Below are 17,166 nucleotides of genomic sequence, written 5' to 3' on the forward strand. Positions count from 1 at the left end.
GAACTTTTACACTTTATAAAGTCGTCCCTCGGGCCGGATTGGATGTTTGACACTCCTGGTCTGGACGGTTTTTAAAGGCTTGTGTGAAAAAATAATAATAAAAAACACCAAGAGTCGCTGCAACTTCAGACCAAATTATAATCCATTTCTTGTTAAAACCAACAGCTCAACACATAACACAGCTAATACAGAAACAAACAGACACCGGTTTTCTGTCACACTTCCACCGTCAGTCCGATCGTTGCGTCGAGAAAAATACAAGATCTGAGAAAATTGCTTTGTGTTCATCATTGGGCAAAAAAAATAGAAGGCAAAGACTTCCAGTATAAAATGTACAGCCACATGATTATAGAATATATATATATATAGAGAGAGAACATTGCACATTATACCAAAGAAAAAAAAGAATCCACACATGGAAAACAAAATACACAATATACAACAAGGCACTGTGGAACAAACCTGCATCTTTGGATGGATCTGCCGCCCGCGGAGCTCCAGTGAAATGTTGTAGGAATGTTACGTCACAAACCCTCCAGCCGAGCAAGTCCTTCAAACCGAAATCTGTTCGACCACGCAGAAATCCAAATGTCTGTAACGTTTGTAAGTACAAATAAACGCTAAAAAAAAAACAAAAAAAAAACAGCACTTTGAGTTTAAGGGGACGATTGTGTTGTTGCAATTCCAGCTTGTGGCCAGCAGAGGGCGACAAACATCACAGTGGCGGCAAGAACCGCTTAAAACAGCTAAAGTCAAGGAATCTGTTTTCAAGTCTAGGCCAGGGGTGTCCAACATTCGGCCCGCGGGCCAAAAGCGGTCCTCCAGAGGATCCAATCCGGCCCTCAAGATGTAAAAATTCCAGAGAAGACATTAACTGCAGACTGTAAATTAGTAAAACTATAAATTTAAAATCATTTCTAGACCATGACAAGTTGTTTTGATCATAAAGTAAAATACTAGATTATTCATTGTTTTTTTGTCTCATTTTTGTAATATTTTGTCTTGTTTTTTGTCCTTCGTCCATTGTTTAGTATTTTTTGTCTAATTTTTTTGTTTTTAAAATTTTGTTTCGTGTTGTATCCCTTATTTTGCCATTCAGTCTCATTTTTGTCATTTTGTTTCTTGCTCTTGCCATGTTGTCTCGTTTTTGTCATTCTGTGTCTCATATTTGTCATTTTCTCTAATTTTTGTCATTTTGAGCCTCATTTTTGTCATTTTGTGTCTCATTTTTGTGATATTTGGTCTTGTTTTTGGTGTTTTTTGGCTGACTTTTGTTTTGTGTTTTGCTTTATTTGATGTTTTGTATCATTTTTGTCATTTTGTGTTTTTTGTTTTTGTCTTGTGTTGTTAATCTACTTTTTTGTTGTTTTGTTTCTCACTTTTGTCATTTTTGGTCATTTTTGTGTCATTTGTGTAATTTTTTTGTCTTGTTTTTATCCTTTTTTTGTTGCTTTGTAACTTGTTTGTCTAATTTTTTGTCTCCTTTGTTTTATTTGTCGTTTATCTCATCTTTGTAATATTTTGTCTTGTGTTTGTTGTTTTTTGTCCGACTTTTGTCGTTTGTCCCATTTTTTGTTGTTTTGTTTTTTTTGTCTAATTTTTTGTCTTTTTTATTTTGTTTCGTGTCGTTTGTCTCACTTTTTGTCGTTTTGTGTCTCGTTTTTGTCTCATTTGTGTCGTTTGTCCATGTCAAACCTGGACTGAAATGAGTTTGACACCTCTGGTCTAGATTGTTCAGATCTCAGATGTCACACAGTTTGGAACATTTGAAGAAAATGTTAAGTTCCTCTCTTTAAAATCCCAACATTACTGCTGCAGTTGAGCTAAACAGATAACTTAGTACTCAAAAAGCACATTTTCGTCTGCTTCTCCTTTTGGTTCAGTTAAAAACAAACAGATTTCAGACTTGAAAGACTCACACGGCTGGACGTAAACTCTGCAGAGTACACTGGCAGTTAAAGGGAACGTCGGAGCACCTTTCAGATTGTGGCTACACAGGAACACGAGTGGCATTGATGAGACGGCGTCTGATTGGTCCTGCTCGGCTTCAAACAGGCACTTGTGACCTCGGAACAAACTTCAAATGCTCGAGGCGAGTTCAGTTGCATAATATTTACAGTGAGCAGATCGTCCTGGAGGAGTCCCCGAGTTTCTCAGAGCAGGAAAAGGCTCGTAGGTCGCCTCTTCTTTTCTTTTTGTACATTCGGAAAGCCTGTAGACGCCTAAAACTCTCACACACACAGTTACACGAACTAATAACCTCAGAAACCAACAGTCCTCGTAGCACCGCAGTGGGTTAACATCAGGAAAAAATGAAAAGTTTCCTTCCAAAACGAGACACATCCGCCTTGTTTCTGTAGCTGGTTGACGATAAGGGTTTGGAAGCAGAGTGGTCTGACCCACTTTCTGTAGTTGTGGAGAAAAACTGGTTCAAAGTTTAGTGTTTTCCAGAATGGTCTAACATTCCATCTGTAACGTTGTATTTGGGTTGTGGGTTAGACCACTCTGATACTAGAATCTAGACCATAGAATATCACAGAACTACACAAAACTCAGATTCAAGTAATTTTGGTCCATTTTTAAGCCATTTTGGGAAGAGTTTTGACATTTCTGACAACTTTTGTGTAATTCTGGACAAATTTTCTGCTATTTTGAATCATTTTCATTTTGGATGACTTTTAAAGCATCCTTGACAAATTTAGTGTCATTCTGAATCATTTTTAATCATTTGAGAGAAATTTTGACTGATTTTGGATCATTTTCCAGTCATTTTAGACAATTTTCAGGTCATTCGGAACAATTTTTTGTCGTTTTAGATCATTTGAAAATTTTCAGTAATTCTGGATCATTTTCAAGTCATTTTGGACACATTTTGAATCCTTACAGATCATTTTGAAGCATCTTGGACACTAAGGGTTTGGCTTCCCTGTTAAAAGATTGTTTTCCTGCCACTGTTGCCTTAGTGCTGCTCTGGGGTTTAGGCATATGGGTTCTGTAAAGCATCTTGAGACAATCTGACCTGTACTTGGCGCTATATAAATAAAATTAATTGAATTGAATTGAATTGGAGGCAGAGTGGTCTGACCCACTTTCTGTAGTTTTGGAGAAAAATGTGTTCAAAGTTTGGTGTTTTCCAGAATGGCCTAACATTCCACTGTAACGCTGTATTTGGGCTGTGGGTTCGACCACTCTGATACTAAAATCTAGACACTGCATAAACTTGCACGGTCTCATTACAATGATTTGCATCAGGACTTTAGACTCGTCTCATTTCACTGTTCTGAGCTTCTATGTCTCCTCAGTGCCATTTTTTAGGATGTTTTAATCCTTCAAATGCATCTCAAGAAGAGAGGAGGAGTGAGGATACAACGCTGTGTATTTAACTGACATCACTTTAAAATAAAAGTTCCAAGGCGAGAATTACATCACTGCTCATCGATGTAAAAACAGAATAATGGAAGGCTTGGTGCCTTCAGGATCAAAACACTTGAGTTTTTAAGCTCAGAAGATCCAAAATCACCAATAGTTTTCCTGATATCATTTCTTCCTAGAGTCTTTGTGCTTTTGCTGCAGATCTTTTGTAACAGGAAATGTTGGAATCTGAGATCAGGTCAACTTCCTGCAGCTTCTTGTCGATCTGATCGCTTCTTCTTTGACCTCCTTCCAAAGGCCAGCATTTTTTGAATTTGAACGTTTTCCTTCTGTCTTTAATCTAACTCCTTGATTCAATTCTGGAATGCACATTTTTTTGGTGAGCAGAGTCTGACAGTGACACTTTAAGGACACTTTATCGGAGCAGATCCATGTTGAGGCTGAAGTTTGATGCCTTCAACTGACCGTTGAACTTCTGCTCCAACAAGAGCGGATGTGTAAAGTTTTGGAATTAAACTAGTCGACAAATAACAACAACAATCTGAGCTAGTTAACATTAAGAGCATCATGGTTTGTCTCCAGCATTCAGAGTCAGTCGGTGCAGAGGACGGACATCCAGAGGACGGACATCCAGAGGACGGACATCCAGAGCTGCACCGTAGGGTTGGAGGTTGACGGTTCACCAGGCGCTACACTGGCTGCCGTGGCTGCTCACCGACTGACAGTTGCTGTAGCGCTTCTTGACGATCATGCTGATGTAGGCCTTCATCAGCTTGGCGATGTCCATGACCTGCAGGAGGAAGAGGAGGAAGAGGAGCTGTTAGAGATCGCTGTGTCTTCTTTTGTGTCTTCTTTTTGCCATTCTGTCTTATTTTTGTTGTTTTGTGTCTTGTTTTTATCATTTTCTGTTTTGTTTTTGTCATTTCATGTCCTGTTTTTGTCATTTTATGTCTTGTTTTTGTCATCAGTATCATCCAACAGTTGTCCTAAAGAATGGGTAGAGCAAAGCTATGTCCTCTCTTCTATTTGTCATATTTTCATCCCATTGTCAGCCTTGATTGAACGTCTCACTCTATCTCATGTTATTAGGATCAGACTAATTCTTTGGACTGTTTTCCATCAGTCAGTTTGTCCTCTTGGTCAGCAGTAACAGCAGCTAAATATCTAGCTTCTACTGCTGAGAAAAAGATCACATTAGCATGGATTAGAGTAGGGTTAGCAAACAACACAGAAAACATGGAATAAAATGCTACCATTGATGTGGAAGCTGAGCTAATCAATACCTATTATTGATGAATATGGAGCAGAAAACTGGAAAAGAGAAGGTTGATTTTTCAAACATTAGAAACCCAAATGTCCTCCAGTTCTGGAATGATCCTTGTACGAAGGTATCTGGCTGGTTTAGCAAGGGTTAAGCTAGCTACTCTTTAAAATCAGCCCCCCAGCTGGTACTGAATGTCAGAATTCACAGCATTTCCTTCCACATCGTGAAACCGACAGTCTGGACCGAGTACTTCTGTACGAACCATCTGGGTTTCGAAGACCAGCTCTCGGCCCTCCACGGCGATCTTGTAGGCGTTGGGAAGAGGAGCTCCGAACGAGAGGATCTGTTCGTACGGGAAAACCTCCAGAGGCCAGAGCTCTCCTCGTTTGTACACCGATATGGCCTCTCTGCTCACGCCCAGCCACAACTCCGAAGGAAACGCTCCGTCCCGACACTGGAAATACACAAACCAAGAGCACGAGTCAGGGAGACGGACTGTCATTCTGCAAGTCATTTTTATTAATTTTTGTTTTATTCTGAACAAATTTAAGTTATTTTGGACAATTTTTTGAGTCATTGTGGGAATATTTAAGTCATTTCTGACAGATTTAGTGTCATTCTGCAATTTTCAGTCATTCTGGATCATTTTCAAGTCATTTTGAATCCATCCATTATCTATACACCGCTTAATCCTCACTAGGGTCGCGGGGGGAGCTGGAGTCTATCCCAGCTGACTCAGGTGAAGGCAGGGGACACCCTAGACAGGTCACCAGTCTGTCACAGGGCTACATACAGAGACAAACAATCACTCTCACATTCACACCTACGGGCAATTTAGAATGATCAATTAACCTCAGCATATTTTTGGACTGTGGGAGGAAGCCGGAGTACCCGGAGAGAACCCACGCATGCACAGGGAGAACATGCAAACTCCATGCAGAAAGATCCCGGGAAAGCCGGGACACGAACCAGGGACCTTCTTGCTGCAAGGCGAAAGTGCTAACCACTACGCCACTGTGCAGCCCCCCTCATTTTGAATCATTTTAACTATATAAAACTTAGGTGTTTTGTGGGTTAGACCACTCTGCTTCTAACCCCTCATAGTTTTCTTACAGATCTAACAGACATTGTGGCGTTCAGACTAACATCTGCCGTTACCTCGACGTTGAACAGCGTGGATCCATATCCCTGCCACTCCTTCACCAGCGCCATGTACTTGACCATGGCCTGCTCCTGGTTCATCCCCTGCAGCTTCTTCCACTTGTCCATGACGCTGGTTCGGACCGCTGCCACCTCCTCCCTCATCCAGGCCTCCAGGCTGTTCTCCTCCTCCAGCTTCTGGCGGCTGAGAGATCCGCTCCTGAAGCTCCGCCTCAGCGTTCCCTCCAGGAAGCTCGAGCGTTTCCTCTCCGAAGTTCCTGAGCGCTCGGCCACCGAGCCGCTGGCACCTGAGGCGAACGTCTTGGCCGAGTTCTGCACCCGGGCCCGCAATCGCGCCATGGGGAACACCTGGGAGATTTCTGGGATGGTGGCCCGGGAGCTGTGGTCACCCAGCAGGTACTGAAGCCTCAGAGCAGCCAGGAACTGGAGGGTCTCCTCAGGGGCCGGATACTGGCCACGGATCACTGCTTCATGGGCCTGAGGAGGGAAAAGTTCTGGTTAAACCCGTAAAAATAAAGGCCTCTATGGATCAGAGACACTTCTCGTGGAGTGCTGCACGGTGCTGCTTCTATATCTAGAGCAACAAATACAAGGAATGTAGAAATACAACGACACAAAGACTTCCTGGAAATCACAGACTGCTGGTTCAGTATCTGAATGAAAACAAATCGTGACAAACAAGAAGAAACCTTCAGAAACGGGGAAAGTGAACTGTAGAAATTTGCATTTTTGACTTATTCAAATGTACAGACAATGAAACTGATATTTTCCTTTTTATTCTGCTGTTAAGATGTAAATTCTCCAGTTTCCAGAGCTGCAAAACAGACGCTGGAGGTTTAAAGTAGCTGGTAAAGCCAAAAGCCAAGGAAAAAAAAAAGTAGTTTGCGACCCCTGGTGGTTGGTGGTGTTCAACCATTGTAGAAACAAGTAAAGAACAATTATGAAAATATCTTAAATTTAAATCTGGTTTTACTCCAGCCTTGTTTTAATTAGGGTACGAGCACCAACGTTGCAAGGAACTTCTTGACACTCATGGGTTTATTATTTTTTTTCTAAATTTTTCTGTCACATTTAAAATGGAAATTTTGAAGGCCTAAAAATACTTGAGAGGACCCAACCAACACTGCTTGCGGCTTTAATTATACTTTTTGCGTCGGACGAAAGGAACACATTTTTGAGGCCCTAAAAAAACTCAAAATCACATGAAAATTTGCACACACATCAGGACCAGCGAAAAATTTGATATTTTAGGGGAACTGTACACGTGTGCCAAAATGGCTCAACAGCGCCACCTGGAAAATTTAAACCAGGAACTGCGGCCACTATGTGTCACCTAGAGCTGTGAAATTTGGTAGGCATATGTAACTTGTCAAGACGAACAGAAATTTAATCGACAACCATACCTAAACACAACAGGAAGTCGGCCATTTTGTATTATGTCATATTTTGGACTGCTTACAGTTGTGCTCATAAGTTTACCTACGCTGGCAGAATTTATAGAATATGAACGATTCTTTAATGAAAACATGAAAGATGACAATAACTAGCTTTGTCTGACCACTAACCCGAAATGAAAGAAAAAATTTTCCATGATTAAACATTTTCTAGAGCAAAGACAATATTTCACACATTTTGTCAGAAAACTTATGAGCACAGCTGTATGTCACTGTTTTTTCCTGAGCGATGTCTGAAATTCCTTCAGGATTAATAAAGTTTTTATTTTCTCTTAACTGTCAGCTGACGGTTCTCACCTGTTCGAACATGAAGGCGAACTCCACACTATCTTTGGGAACGTTGTCGGTGTCCAGGAAGCAGTAGAGTTTGAAGTAAAACTTCCAGCCGGTGTTGTGTTCGTCGGGGCTTGCTGAAAGCCTGCAGGGCAGAGCACTGGAGTTAACACTGACCAAAGATAAAAAACAAACCTTCGCTTCAGATGTAGCGACGCTTACTTTTCAAACTTGGCAAGCACGTCGGCCACAACTGTGCGGCTCTCGATGGCTTTCTCAGCGGCGTCGTTGTGTTCAAACAGAGCGAACATGTTCCTACTGTCCTCCATGGCCAAACCGCGGATCAGTTTCTCCACAACCTGAAACCCAGAACAACATACAGAAGGATAAAATTTTCTAAAACTGCAGATCAGACGACTGGGTTAAAAGCTTGGGATTTAAAATGAATACACCAAAAATTTGAATCTAAAAGTTCTACCAACAAAACAAAGGTTGAAGTGTAGTTTATTTTCCTGTTGATGTCTCCCAAACTATAAAAATGGTGACCAAACTCCTGGTATTCAGATTGGTTTTGTTGGAACCCACCTCTCCTGCCGTGGTGTGGGAGTTGATGGTGATCTTGCAGGAGCCTCCTCCATGGCAGTGGACTGTGGTGCTCATCTCCTGCCTGGCCACAATGGACCGGATCTCCTCCTGCGACGGCACGTTCTCCCGGGTTCGAGTCTTCCTCAAGCAGTCGGCGGCGAAGGCGGCGTATCGGTCCATCTCTGAGCTGGGGAAGAGCTCGCGAGTCCTGTGGGAAAGATCACGTCGAGTAAAAAACACATGACAAAGACACAAGCCTTCCACTTCCACCTGTGGATATCCAGCGCTCACCTCTTCAGGTGGAACTTGAGGTATCTGAGGATGCTTCTGGTGGGGATGAAGGTGCAAGACATGCAGGCCAGGATCTTCCAGCTGCAGAGGTTTCCGGGGCTGCCGGGCTGTGGTGGTCGCGTGGTTTGCTTGATCAGCTGGCAGTAGAGCTCGTCACGCAGTGGCTTGAGCTCCTGTCCGGTTTGCAGGACACCCTGGATGATGGGAACCGGGTCAGCCACGCCCTCCAGGTGCTGCAGGGAGCTGAACACCTTCAGGGCTTCATCCTGCAGAGTCGTGTAGCTTCGGCTCCTCGGAGCTGAGCGGAGAAGAAGTCAGTAATGTGGAGTTTAGATCAGGAAGGAGCTACAGAAGTCATGATTACCAGCGCTACGCAACAAACAGATTCTTAGGCTCAGGAGCAACACATACCCCAACATACACAACCACAACTAGAAGCATCTCCAATTTAGAGTTCAGAAATGCAATAACCACCATTTAAAATTCCCAGTTTGAAATAAATTGGTAAAACAAAGTGACCCATTTGCTGTCCTCTGCTTCCTGGAAGGAAAATCCAGCAAGCTCTCTGAATAACAGCTCCTGAGGTCTAAATCCTGGCTGGGATCCCTTCCTTTTCCTCACACGAAGCCACAGTGTTTGTGTCTATGTTGTCTGATTATATAACTCAGTCTAATGCTGATGCCTTTAAAATTCTGTCCATGTAATTTATTTTATAAACGTGACAAAACCCTCTAAAGATCGCAGCCAAAACTTTTTAAGGGCTACTTCTGTGTTACCTCGCAATGTGCTTTACATTCCTTCAGATCAGTAACGGTTTTATTAGTCCAGTAAAGTTCTAATACGCTCACTCTGAGATGACTCTTGTGTTATGTTTAAAAATGAAACATTCAACTTCATTGTTTCTGTTTTCTGACAAATTCTGCATTAAAGTTGATGCAGGAACCATCAACTTTGTCTTCTTGACTGGACCCTCTGGTGGGTTGCTTTTGGCCCGTGGGCCGTATGTTTGACACTTTGGTCTTAAATGACTTCAGAAACCATAATTACCTCCTATTGAAGCACTCAGAATACATTAAAGTTGTTGTTAACAGGATTTTATCTCTAATCCCTACTGGGAGTTGCTGTTAAAAAGCAGGACTAAAACATGCCAACACAAGATATATCACCGTCAGATTACCATGACCTGGATGACTAAGGATCTGCAGATGTATTCAGATGAATCGTACTAAATGTGTGGATGGAGGCTCACCGGTGAGGTGGATGTCTCCGTAGGGCAGCGGCAGCAGCGGTGAATGCAGCGGGTGGTGGCTGTAGCGGAGGATGGGGTTCCTCTTGTAGATCTGCTCCACCACCTCCGAGTTCAGGCAGTTCTCCTGCAGAGAGAAGACATCAGACGGTTAACTGATGCTTTGGAACGAGCTCCAACATCTTTTGAACTCTGTCTGGAGCGCAAAGCAAATGGAAAAGCGTTACTTTTTGGAGTTGAACTGAATCCAGCTGCCTCTAGAATCACAGTCCTCTGCTTTAAAACATCCACATCACAGCGACATGAGCAAGGTGAGATGAGATATGATAAAATAAGATGAGAAAGGATGAAATTAAATGAGATGAAATACAATAAAACAAGATATGACAAGATGAGATGAGATATGATGAGATGAAATACAAAAAGATGATACGATAAGAGAAGATGAGATAAGGTGAAATAAAATAAAATAAAATGACATACGATGAGATAAAATAAGATTAACTTACAACAATCCAACAGTAGGGAGTGATGAAGAAAGTATAATGATTAACCCAAAGGTTTCAATAGGGTCCAGCACCATGAAATGGTGCGAGGCATAATGTTAGGATGAGATGAGATGAAATGAGATGAGATACGATAACATAGGACACGATGAGAAGAGAAATGATGAGATGAGATACAGTAAGATGAAATATGACGAGATCATATCAGATCCGATCAGATGAAATGAAATATGATGTGATTCAATAAGATAAGATGAAATACGATGAGATGAGATACGACAAGATACCATAAGAAGAGATAAGATACAATAAGATGAGAAAAGATGAGATGAGATAAAATCAGATGAAATATGACATGATGAGATAAGATGAGGTTGAGATCAGATGAGATACGATAAGAGGAGGTGAGATGAAATAAGATAAACTTTTAATAATCCAACAGTGGGGAAAGATGAGGAAATTCTAATGATAAACCCAAAGGTTTCAATAGGGTCCAAGCACCATGATGTGGTACGCGGCACAATGTTAAGATGAGATGAAATGAGATGAGATACGATAAAATAAGATACGACACGATGAGATGAGATACGATAAGATGAGTAATGATGAGATGAGACACAAGATTAAATATGACAAGATGAAATCAGATCAGATGAGATCAGATAAGATGAGATGAAATGAAATATGCGATACGATAAGATAAAATGAAATACGATGAGATGAAATACGACAAGATAAGATACCATAAGATAAGAGGAGATGATAAGATAAAATAAGATGAGAAAAGATGAGACGAGTTAAAATCAGATTAAATATGATGTGATGAGATAAGATGAGATTGAGATCAGATGAGATATGATAAGATAAGAGGAGATGAGATGAGATGAAATAAGACGGTGGGGAATGATGAAGAAAATATAATGATAAACTCAAGGGTTTCAATAAGGACCCTAAAAGAAGCTAAAGAATCTTCTATATGTGGAAGTTCAGGTGTTGCACAGATTCCTCTAGCAATATTGCACACGTCTCTATAATAAGAAATCATAAACACTGCCCAGGTTGTTGCGATGCAGCTCTGACAGCAGCCTCCTACCTTGATGTCCTGGATGAGCTGCTGCGTCGGCGTGTCGATGGGAGCTTTGGTGTCAATGACGTTCTGGATGGAGTTGGCCCATCGCGTGGCTTCATTCAGCAGCTTACAGTAGAGGCGGTATGAGTGTTTCCGTCCGTACACGATCACGTTCCAGTAACCTACTGGGACAACGAGTCGCGTTAGACGATGGTACGCCGGCTACCGCTGCACCACCCTGATATTTCCTCTTTGTTACCGGTCTCCTTGAAGACCTTCTCGTCTGGCTGGACCACCGAGCAGAGGCTGTTCAGCACCAGCGTTCCCAGCTTCAGGGCGTTGCGCTCCGAGCTCTTGTAGTAGTCCAGGGAGTTGTGGGTAAGCAGGAACCAGCGCTTCTTCAGCTTCAGGGAGGCCTTGGTGCTATTCTTCATCTCTTTGTGCAGCCAGCCTGGTGGGAACACAGGAATCACATTTAGCCGTCCAAATCCAGGAAATAACGTCCTACAGTTCTACAGTTTCATTTAGTGACGCTTTTATCCAAAGCAAGTAGATACGACAGCAGCAAGGACCTGGTCAGGAGAAAACAACCCGGAGAAGATAAAACAAGTTCTAGTGGGATAATAGGACCATTTTTCTTTTTGCAGTCTGTCAAGTGAAAGGTGTTCAGTGAAGATCTGGGTTTTGGGATTCAGAATGTCACTAATTTGATGCCACATGTGCAAACCTGCAGATTTTTAAAAAATTGCCGAGACTCTTTTCAACAAACTGATTAATTCCTGTCCTGTTTTTGTGGACTTTGTTGTACGTGGCTCATGATCAATCGTCTTTTTCCTCACATATAACCCAACAACAAAAAGTAAAACTCTCTTTACCCCTCTTCCCGATCGACAAGAAGAAGTAACACTGTTCTCTTGCAGCTCTCGTCTTTATTATATCTTTATTTTTAGCCTTATTGTACTTTTTGTAGTTCTTGTCCTGCTTCTTTCATGCCTCCTCTACATCTAGTAGCTGTAACATAACTAAAGCTGTAAGCAGCGTTGAACAGGTCCTCGTATTGTTGCTGGTCAGCGAATCCAAGCATGTCCACCAGGTGATCCCATATGTAAAGTTTGAGGCAGATTGGAGCATGTACAGGGTAGTTAGACAGTATTTCCTGTCTAACTACTTGACACTCATGGGTTTATTATTTTTTTTCTAAATTTTTCTGTCACATTTAAAATGGAAATTTTGAAGGCCTAAAAATACTTGAGAGGACCCAACCAACTAACTTTTCATCAGGAAGGCCTGTTGAATACACTGGCCAAATTTGAGTTTCAAAAACAGGAAAAGAATTCATAATAACAATAATAAACCCATAAAACCATTCGGTGCTCGGACCCTAATATAGTTTCATTTCAGATTGTCTTAGATTAGCTTTTATCTGCCATCAGAAAGTGATTCCTCTCTCACCTCGGATGATGAACTCCTGTCCGTCGACTCGAGTGTCTCCTTTGGAGCGCTGCAGCAGAGTGATCCAGTGGTGCATCTCCTCGGGGGTGTCGGCGTTGCAGTGCAGCACTCGGTTGGCCGTGATCATGACGAAGGAGTTCGGCCTTTGACGGAGCAGAAATGTAGTCATGAAGGATCAAACACTATGAGTGCACTCACTGTGGTCATTCTGGGGCAATATTTCAGACAGTGCTGCAGTTCATATTATGTTTTTAAACTTTGCTGTTCATTGAATGTGGGTAGAGGTGTGTGGAAGGTATGTATAGTCTTCGTTTTTAAGGTGTTGGACAGCAAATCTCGTTGTACTGTTTGGTACAGTGACAATAAAGCTTTATGATGCCAACATAACAGCTGATCTCTGTCATTTGTTTTGGTTTCAGTGGAATAGAAGAGCTACAAAAAACTTTTTGAAATGGATCACGAACAAGAACGGACTGAATATTTCGATGTCAGGTTGAAGCTAAAAACTATTTCTGAGCTTTGGCATGGCTGACATTGAATTTTAGAAACTTTTTGCAAAACTTTGCAGCTCTGCAGATCTTTTTTTTTGCTGTAATTTTTAGTAAAACTGAAAGAATTGGACACCACAGAGGAAAAACAAAACAAGCTTCAACATTTAGGGATGTCAAAGGTGATGGCGCAATGTTAAACGCAAAATGCATTTATTTAAAACACTGATGGCTTTTATCTGACTAATACTTCTTGGTTCCTTCACTTTGGTGTGAAGAAAATCCACACAAAAGAGGTTAATGTCAAATGGCGTTCCTCACCTCTCTGGATTATCAGAGGCACAAACTGAATCAATCATCCCCACATCCAGCGTTCCCTGAAGAGACAGAAGGTCAGATAATGAGTTTGACCTTGAAGAAACCAATTATCACAAAAAGCTGCAACATGTTTGATGCTTGAACCGGTGGGGAATCCCAGGTGTTTATCTTCACCCACAACTTGCACAAGTCAATATGTGAATGGTGGCAAAACTGCCTGGGGAGGGACGCTAGGACTGCATTATAAGTACGTGACAAGTGGTGTTGTAGACCCAGTCCTCCTACTTATAATGCAGCCCTGACATTCAACACAAAATGACTCAAACGAAAAGTAAAATGACTAAAACAGTCACAAAGCAGACACAAAATCACCAGAATAAGCTGCAAAAAGAGTCACAAAATGTTCATTTCTGGTGCAGCCAGTTTTCCCCAGGCAGTTCATCACTATTCACACCTCAGTTCATGTGAGTTGGGGGTAAGAATAAAAACGTAGCTTTTCACAGGAGGGTTTATCTGATTCCTTAAATATGTCATCCATGACATGGATGACATATTTAATGTATCAGATAAACTCTCCGGTGTTAACATCTGAAACAAAATCACAAGAATAAATTCTGACGGCTGAGTTTTGAAGACAACTCCACTTCCCAGAGTGCTTTGCTTCGTCTCAGTACTCACCACGGCGTTCTGAGGGTTTGCCTGCTCGTCGTGCATCTCCCTGATCTCCTGCTCGGTGGAGGCGTGGACCTGACTCAGCACGCTGAACCACTGACTGTAACCATGGAGACACCATCATCATCATCATCATCATCATCAGGACGGTTCACACCGATGAACAAGTTGTTCTGTCTGAGCTTCACACTAACTGGTTTCCATCGATAACTCCTGAGCCAAGTCTGAAGCAGCTGCTGTCTGTTTTTACAGCTGGATGGTGAAAGTAGTTCATTGTCTGTGGAGTCATTTTAGGAGCTCTGATTAGTGGTACTATGACTCCTTCTATACCTCCTGATTAGTGGTACTATGACTCCTTCTATACCTCCTGATTAGTGGTACTATGACTCCTTCTAGACCTCCTGATTAGTGGTACTATGACTCCTTCTGTACCTCCTGATTAGTGGTACTATGACTCCTTCTAGACCTCCTGATTAGTGGTACTATGACTCCTTCTAGACCTTCTGATTAGTGGTACTATGACTCCTTCTATACCTGATTAGTGGTACTATGACTCCTTCTATACCTCCTGATTAGTGGTACTATGACTCCTTCTAGACCTCCTGATTAGTGGTACTATGACTCCTTTTATACCTCCTGATTAGTGGTACTATGACTCCTTTTATACCTCCTGATTAGTGGTACTATGACTCCTTCTATACCTGATTAGTGGTACTATGACTCCCTCTATACCTCCTGATTAGTGGTACTATGACTCCTTCTAGACCTCCTGATTAGTAGTACTATGACTCCTTCTAGACCTCCTGATTAGTGTTACTATGACTCCTTCTAGACCTCCTGATTAGTGCTACTATGACTCCTTCTAGACCTCCTCATTACTCCTGACGCTGTGGTTCACTGATTGTTAGTTGATCTTCCTGGATCGTTTTCCATCTTTGTGAAGTCTCACAGTCAGATTTTTTCAGTTTCTATGTTAATTCTTTTCCATTTGGATCCATGATGAAGACATGCTAATAGATACGGTCAATAGGCCCAAAACTGAGAAAGTTCTGCTGTTCACAGCACATTTTAGAACCACATTTATGAAGTTATGCTGATTGGAATCACAGATGGACTCATTGGATTGACTTTTGTTGCACTGAGGCCTGAATTTTCCATACAGTCTCTCTAAAGTCTTTGTTCTCGATCATTCACAAGAGGAAAATAACGCAGTTATTAAGAGGTGGTAACAATTAGAACCATTTGACATAGATGCAATCACCTCTGTCGTAAACGTTAGCACAACCTACCAGAGAAGCAGCACTCACCTGGCGTCCTCTGCAGACTCTGCGATCAGATGGTAGGTCCTCTCTGGCATCACGATGTCGATTCCATTCTCCTTACCGGTGTTATCGATGATTTCTCTGCAGATCACAAAGATGCAAAACACTCACTGATCCTCTGTGAATATATAAAAGTGAGTCACCTCAGATTTTTTTCCTCTGGGGAAAACTTTTAAGGGAAACTTTTAAGGAATTATTGGAATTTTCTTCCTGAAGGTTTTGTGCAAATTTTCAGAAATTTGGGGAATTTTTTTGCTGAATTTTTGAATTTTATTTTTTTGAAAGATTTTTACTCTTTTTTTGAAAATATTTACTAGAATTTTCTTGCCAAATTTGGGGGATATTTTTAAAATAAAATTTTTAATGGAAACTTTGAGGAATTATTGGAATTTTCTTCCTGAAGGTTTTGCAAATTTTGAGAAATTTGGGGAATTTTTCTTGCTGAATTTTTGGATTTTTTTCAGACAAGGAAACCATATTTTTTGGTGCCGTAAATGAGGACAAAAGGAGGGTTAATACTACTGCACATTAGTAAGTCCTATCAGCAACACAGCAGAACCCTCTAGATGACGTTCCCTTGTGCTTACTTGGCGCTGTGCATGTCCAGAACCCCCTTCATCTTGTCCTCGCCGTCATTCTCGAAGTACATGAGCTTGTTCTGCCTCAGAACGAACCAGCGGCGCTTCCAGTTGCGTCGGGACAGCGTGGACGAACCTCCGCCCTTCTTGTGCAGCCAGCCTTGCTTCAGCGCCTCCTGCTTGGCCCGGAACCACAGGAAGGTCTCGTCCTTCAGAACGCACCAGCGCCGCTTCCACGTGTTCATCAGACCGCCTGGAGGGGAACACACGAGGTTTTGTACTGAAGATTTCACTCCTTTAGGTAGAAATACATCTCTGAAGACAAGAGGAGGGCTGCGACTGCCAACAGATTAGATATTTCAAACGCTGCGTGATGCATGAAGTTGGCTGAGGGGCAAAGTTTGATCTGAGGATGGAAATCCAACTTTCACGACACATCTTACTGCAGAAAAATATTCCCGCTGGTAACAAGAATGAATAAATACAAAGATTCGTCTTCGAAATCGATCAAAGTAATGCCCTGCCGATGTCGCAGATCTTCTAAAAACTACCTTTGAAGGTGACAACTGTTTGGTTTTGACAATTAGTGGTACTATGGTTCCTTCTATACCTCCTGATTAGTGGCACTATGACTCCTTCTCACAGTCAGATTTTTTTCACTTTTTATGTCAATTCTTTTCAATTTGGATCTATGATGAAGACATGCTAATAGATACAGTCAACAGGTCCACAACTGAGAAAGTTCTGAGCAAAGTAAAAACTGCCTTTGAAGGTGACAACTGTTTGGTTTCTCCAGGAAGTGCGGCTATTATAACTCACCTTTGATGAAGAGGAAGCTGTGGAAGTAAGGAAGCGTCACACAGCTGTAGACGGAGTCCCGGCGATACGAAAGCTCGTCATCCGTGTCAAACCTGTCGAAGTCGTCCTCGCTGTCCTCAAACTGGAACGAAAGCAGCAGAAATTCTACGTCAGACACGATGAACAAGGTTTGCCTGAATGAGTCTGACATTAACTTTGTAGTGGAATACATGCAGGCTTATTCTGCAATGAAGTGTGTTTCTGTTTTATTAAATCTGAAATTGTGAATGTATGATAGTGTGTCTTTTTGGTACCAT

General features: G+C 41.8%; 1 protein-coding gene across 1 annotated transcript in view; it reads right to left on the reverse strand.

Moving 5' to 3' along the window:
* Positions 1-130: 130 nt before the first annotated feature.
* The window catches only part of myo10 (myosin X), a 129,889-nt gene continuing 112,853 nt past the window's right edge, over positions 131-17,166 (reverse strand). Inside the window, exons 26-41 of the mRNA XM_055014180.1 lie at positions 16,871-16,991; positions 16,061-16,304; positions 15,459-15,554; positions 14,158-14,251; positions 13,483-13,538; positions 12,674-12,816; positions 11,481-11,672; positions 11,246-11,403; positions 9,650-9,773; positions 8,401-8,698; positions 8,110-8,317; positions 7,747-7,883; positions 7,549-7,669; positions 5,795-6,274; positions 4,899-5,090; positions 131-4,162 (exon numbers count right to left, since the gene is read on the reverse strand). Coding sequence (XP_054870155.1) covers positions 4,052-4,162; positions 4,899-5,090; positions 5,795-6,274; positions 7,549-7,669; positions 7,747-7,883; positions 8,110-8,317; positions 8,401-8,698; positions 9,650-9,773; positions 11,246-11,403; positions 11,481-11,672; positions 12,674-12,816; positions 13,483-13,538; positions 14,158-14,251; positions 15,459-15,554; positions 16,061-16,304; positions 16,871-16,991 — 2,775 coding nt within the window. The 3' untranslated portion in view covers positions 131-4,051. The remainder of the gene's footprint in view (positions 4,163-4,898; positions 5,091-5,794; positions 6,275-7,548; positions 7,670-7,746; positions 7,884-8,109; positions 8,318-8,400; positions 8,699-9,649; positions 9,774-11,245; positions 11,404-11,480; positions 11,673-12,673; positions 12,817-13,482; positions 13,539-14,157; positions 14,252-15,458; positions 15,555-16,060; positions 16,305-16,870; positions 16,992-17,166) is intronic.

The sequence above is a fragment of the Amphiprion ocellaris genome, chromosome 10, assembly GCF_022539595.1.
Source record: "Amphiprion ocellaris isolate individual 3 ecotype Okinawa chromosome 10, ASM2253959v1, whole genome shotgun sequence".
NCBI lineage: Eukaryota > Metazoa > Chordata > Actinopteri > Pomacentridae > Amphiprion > Amphiprion ocellaris.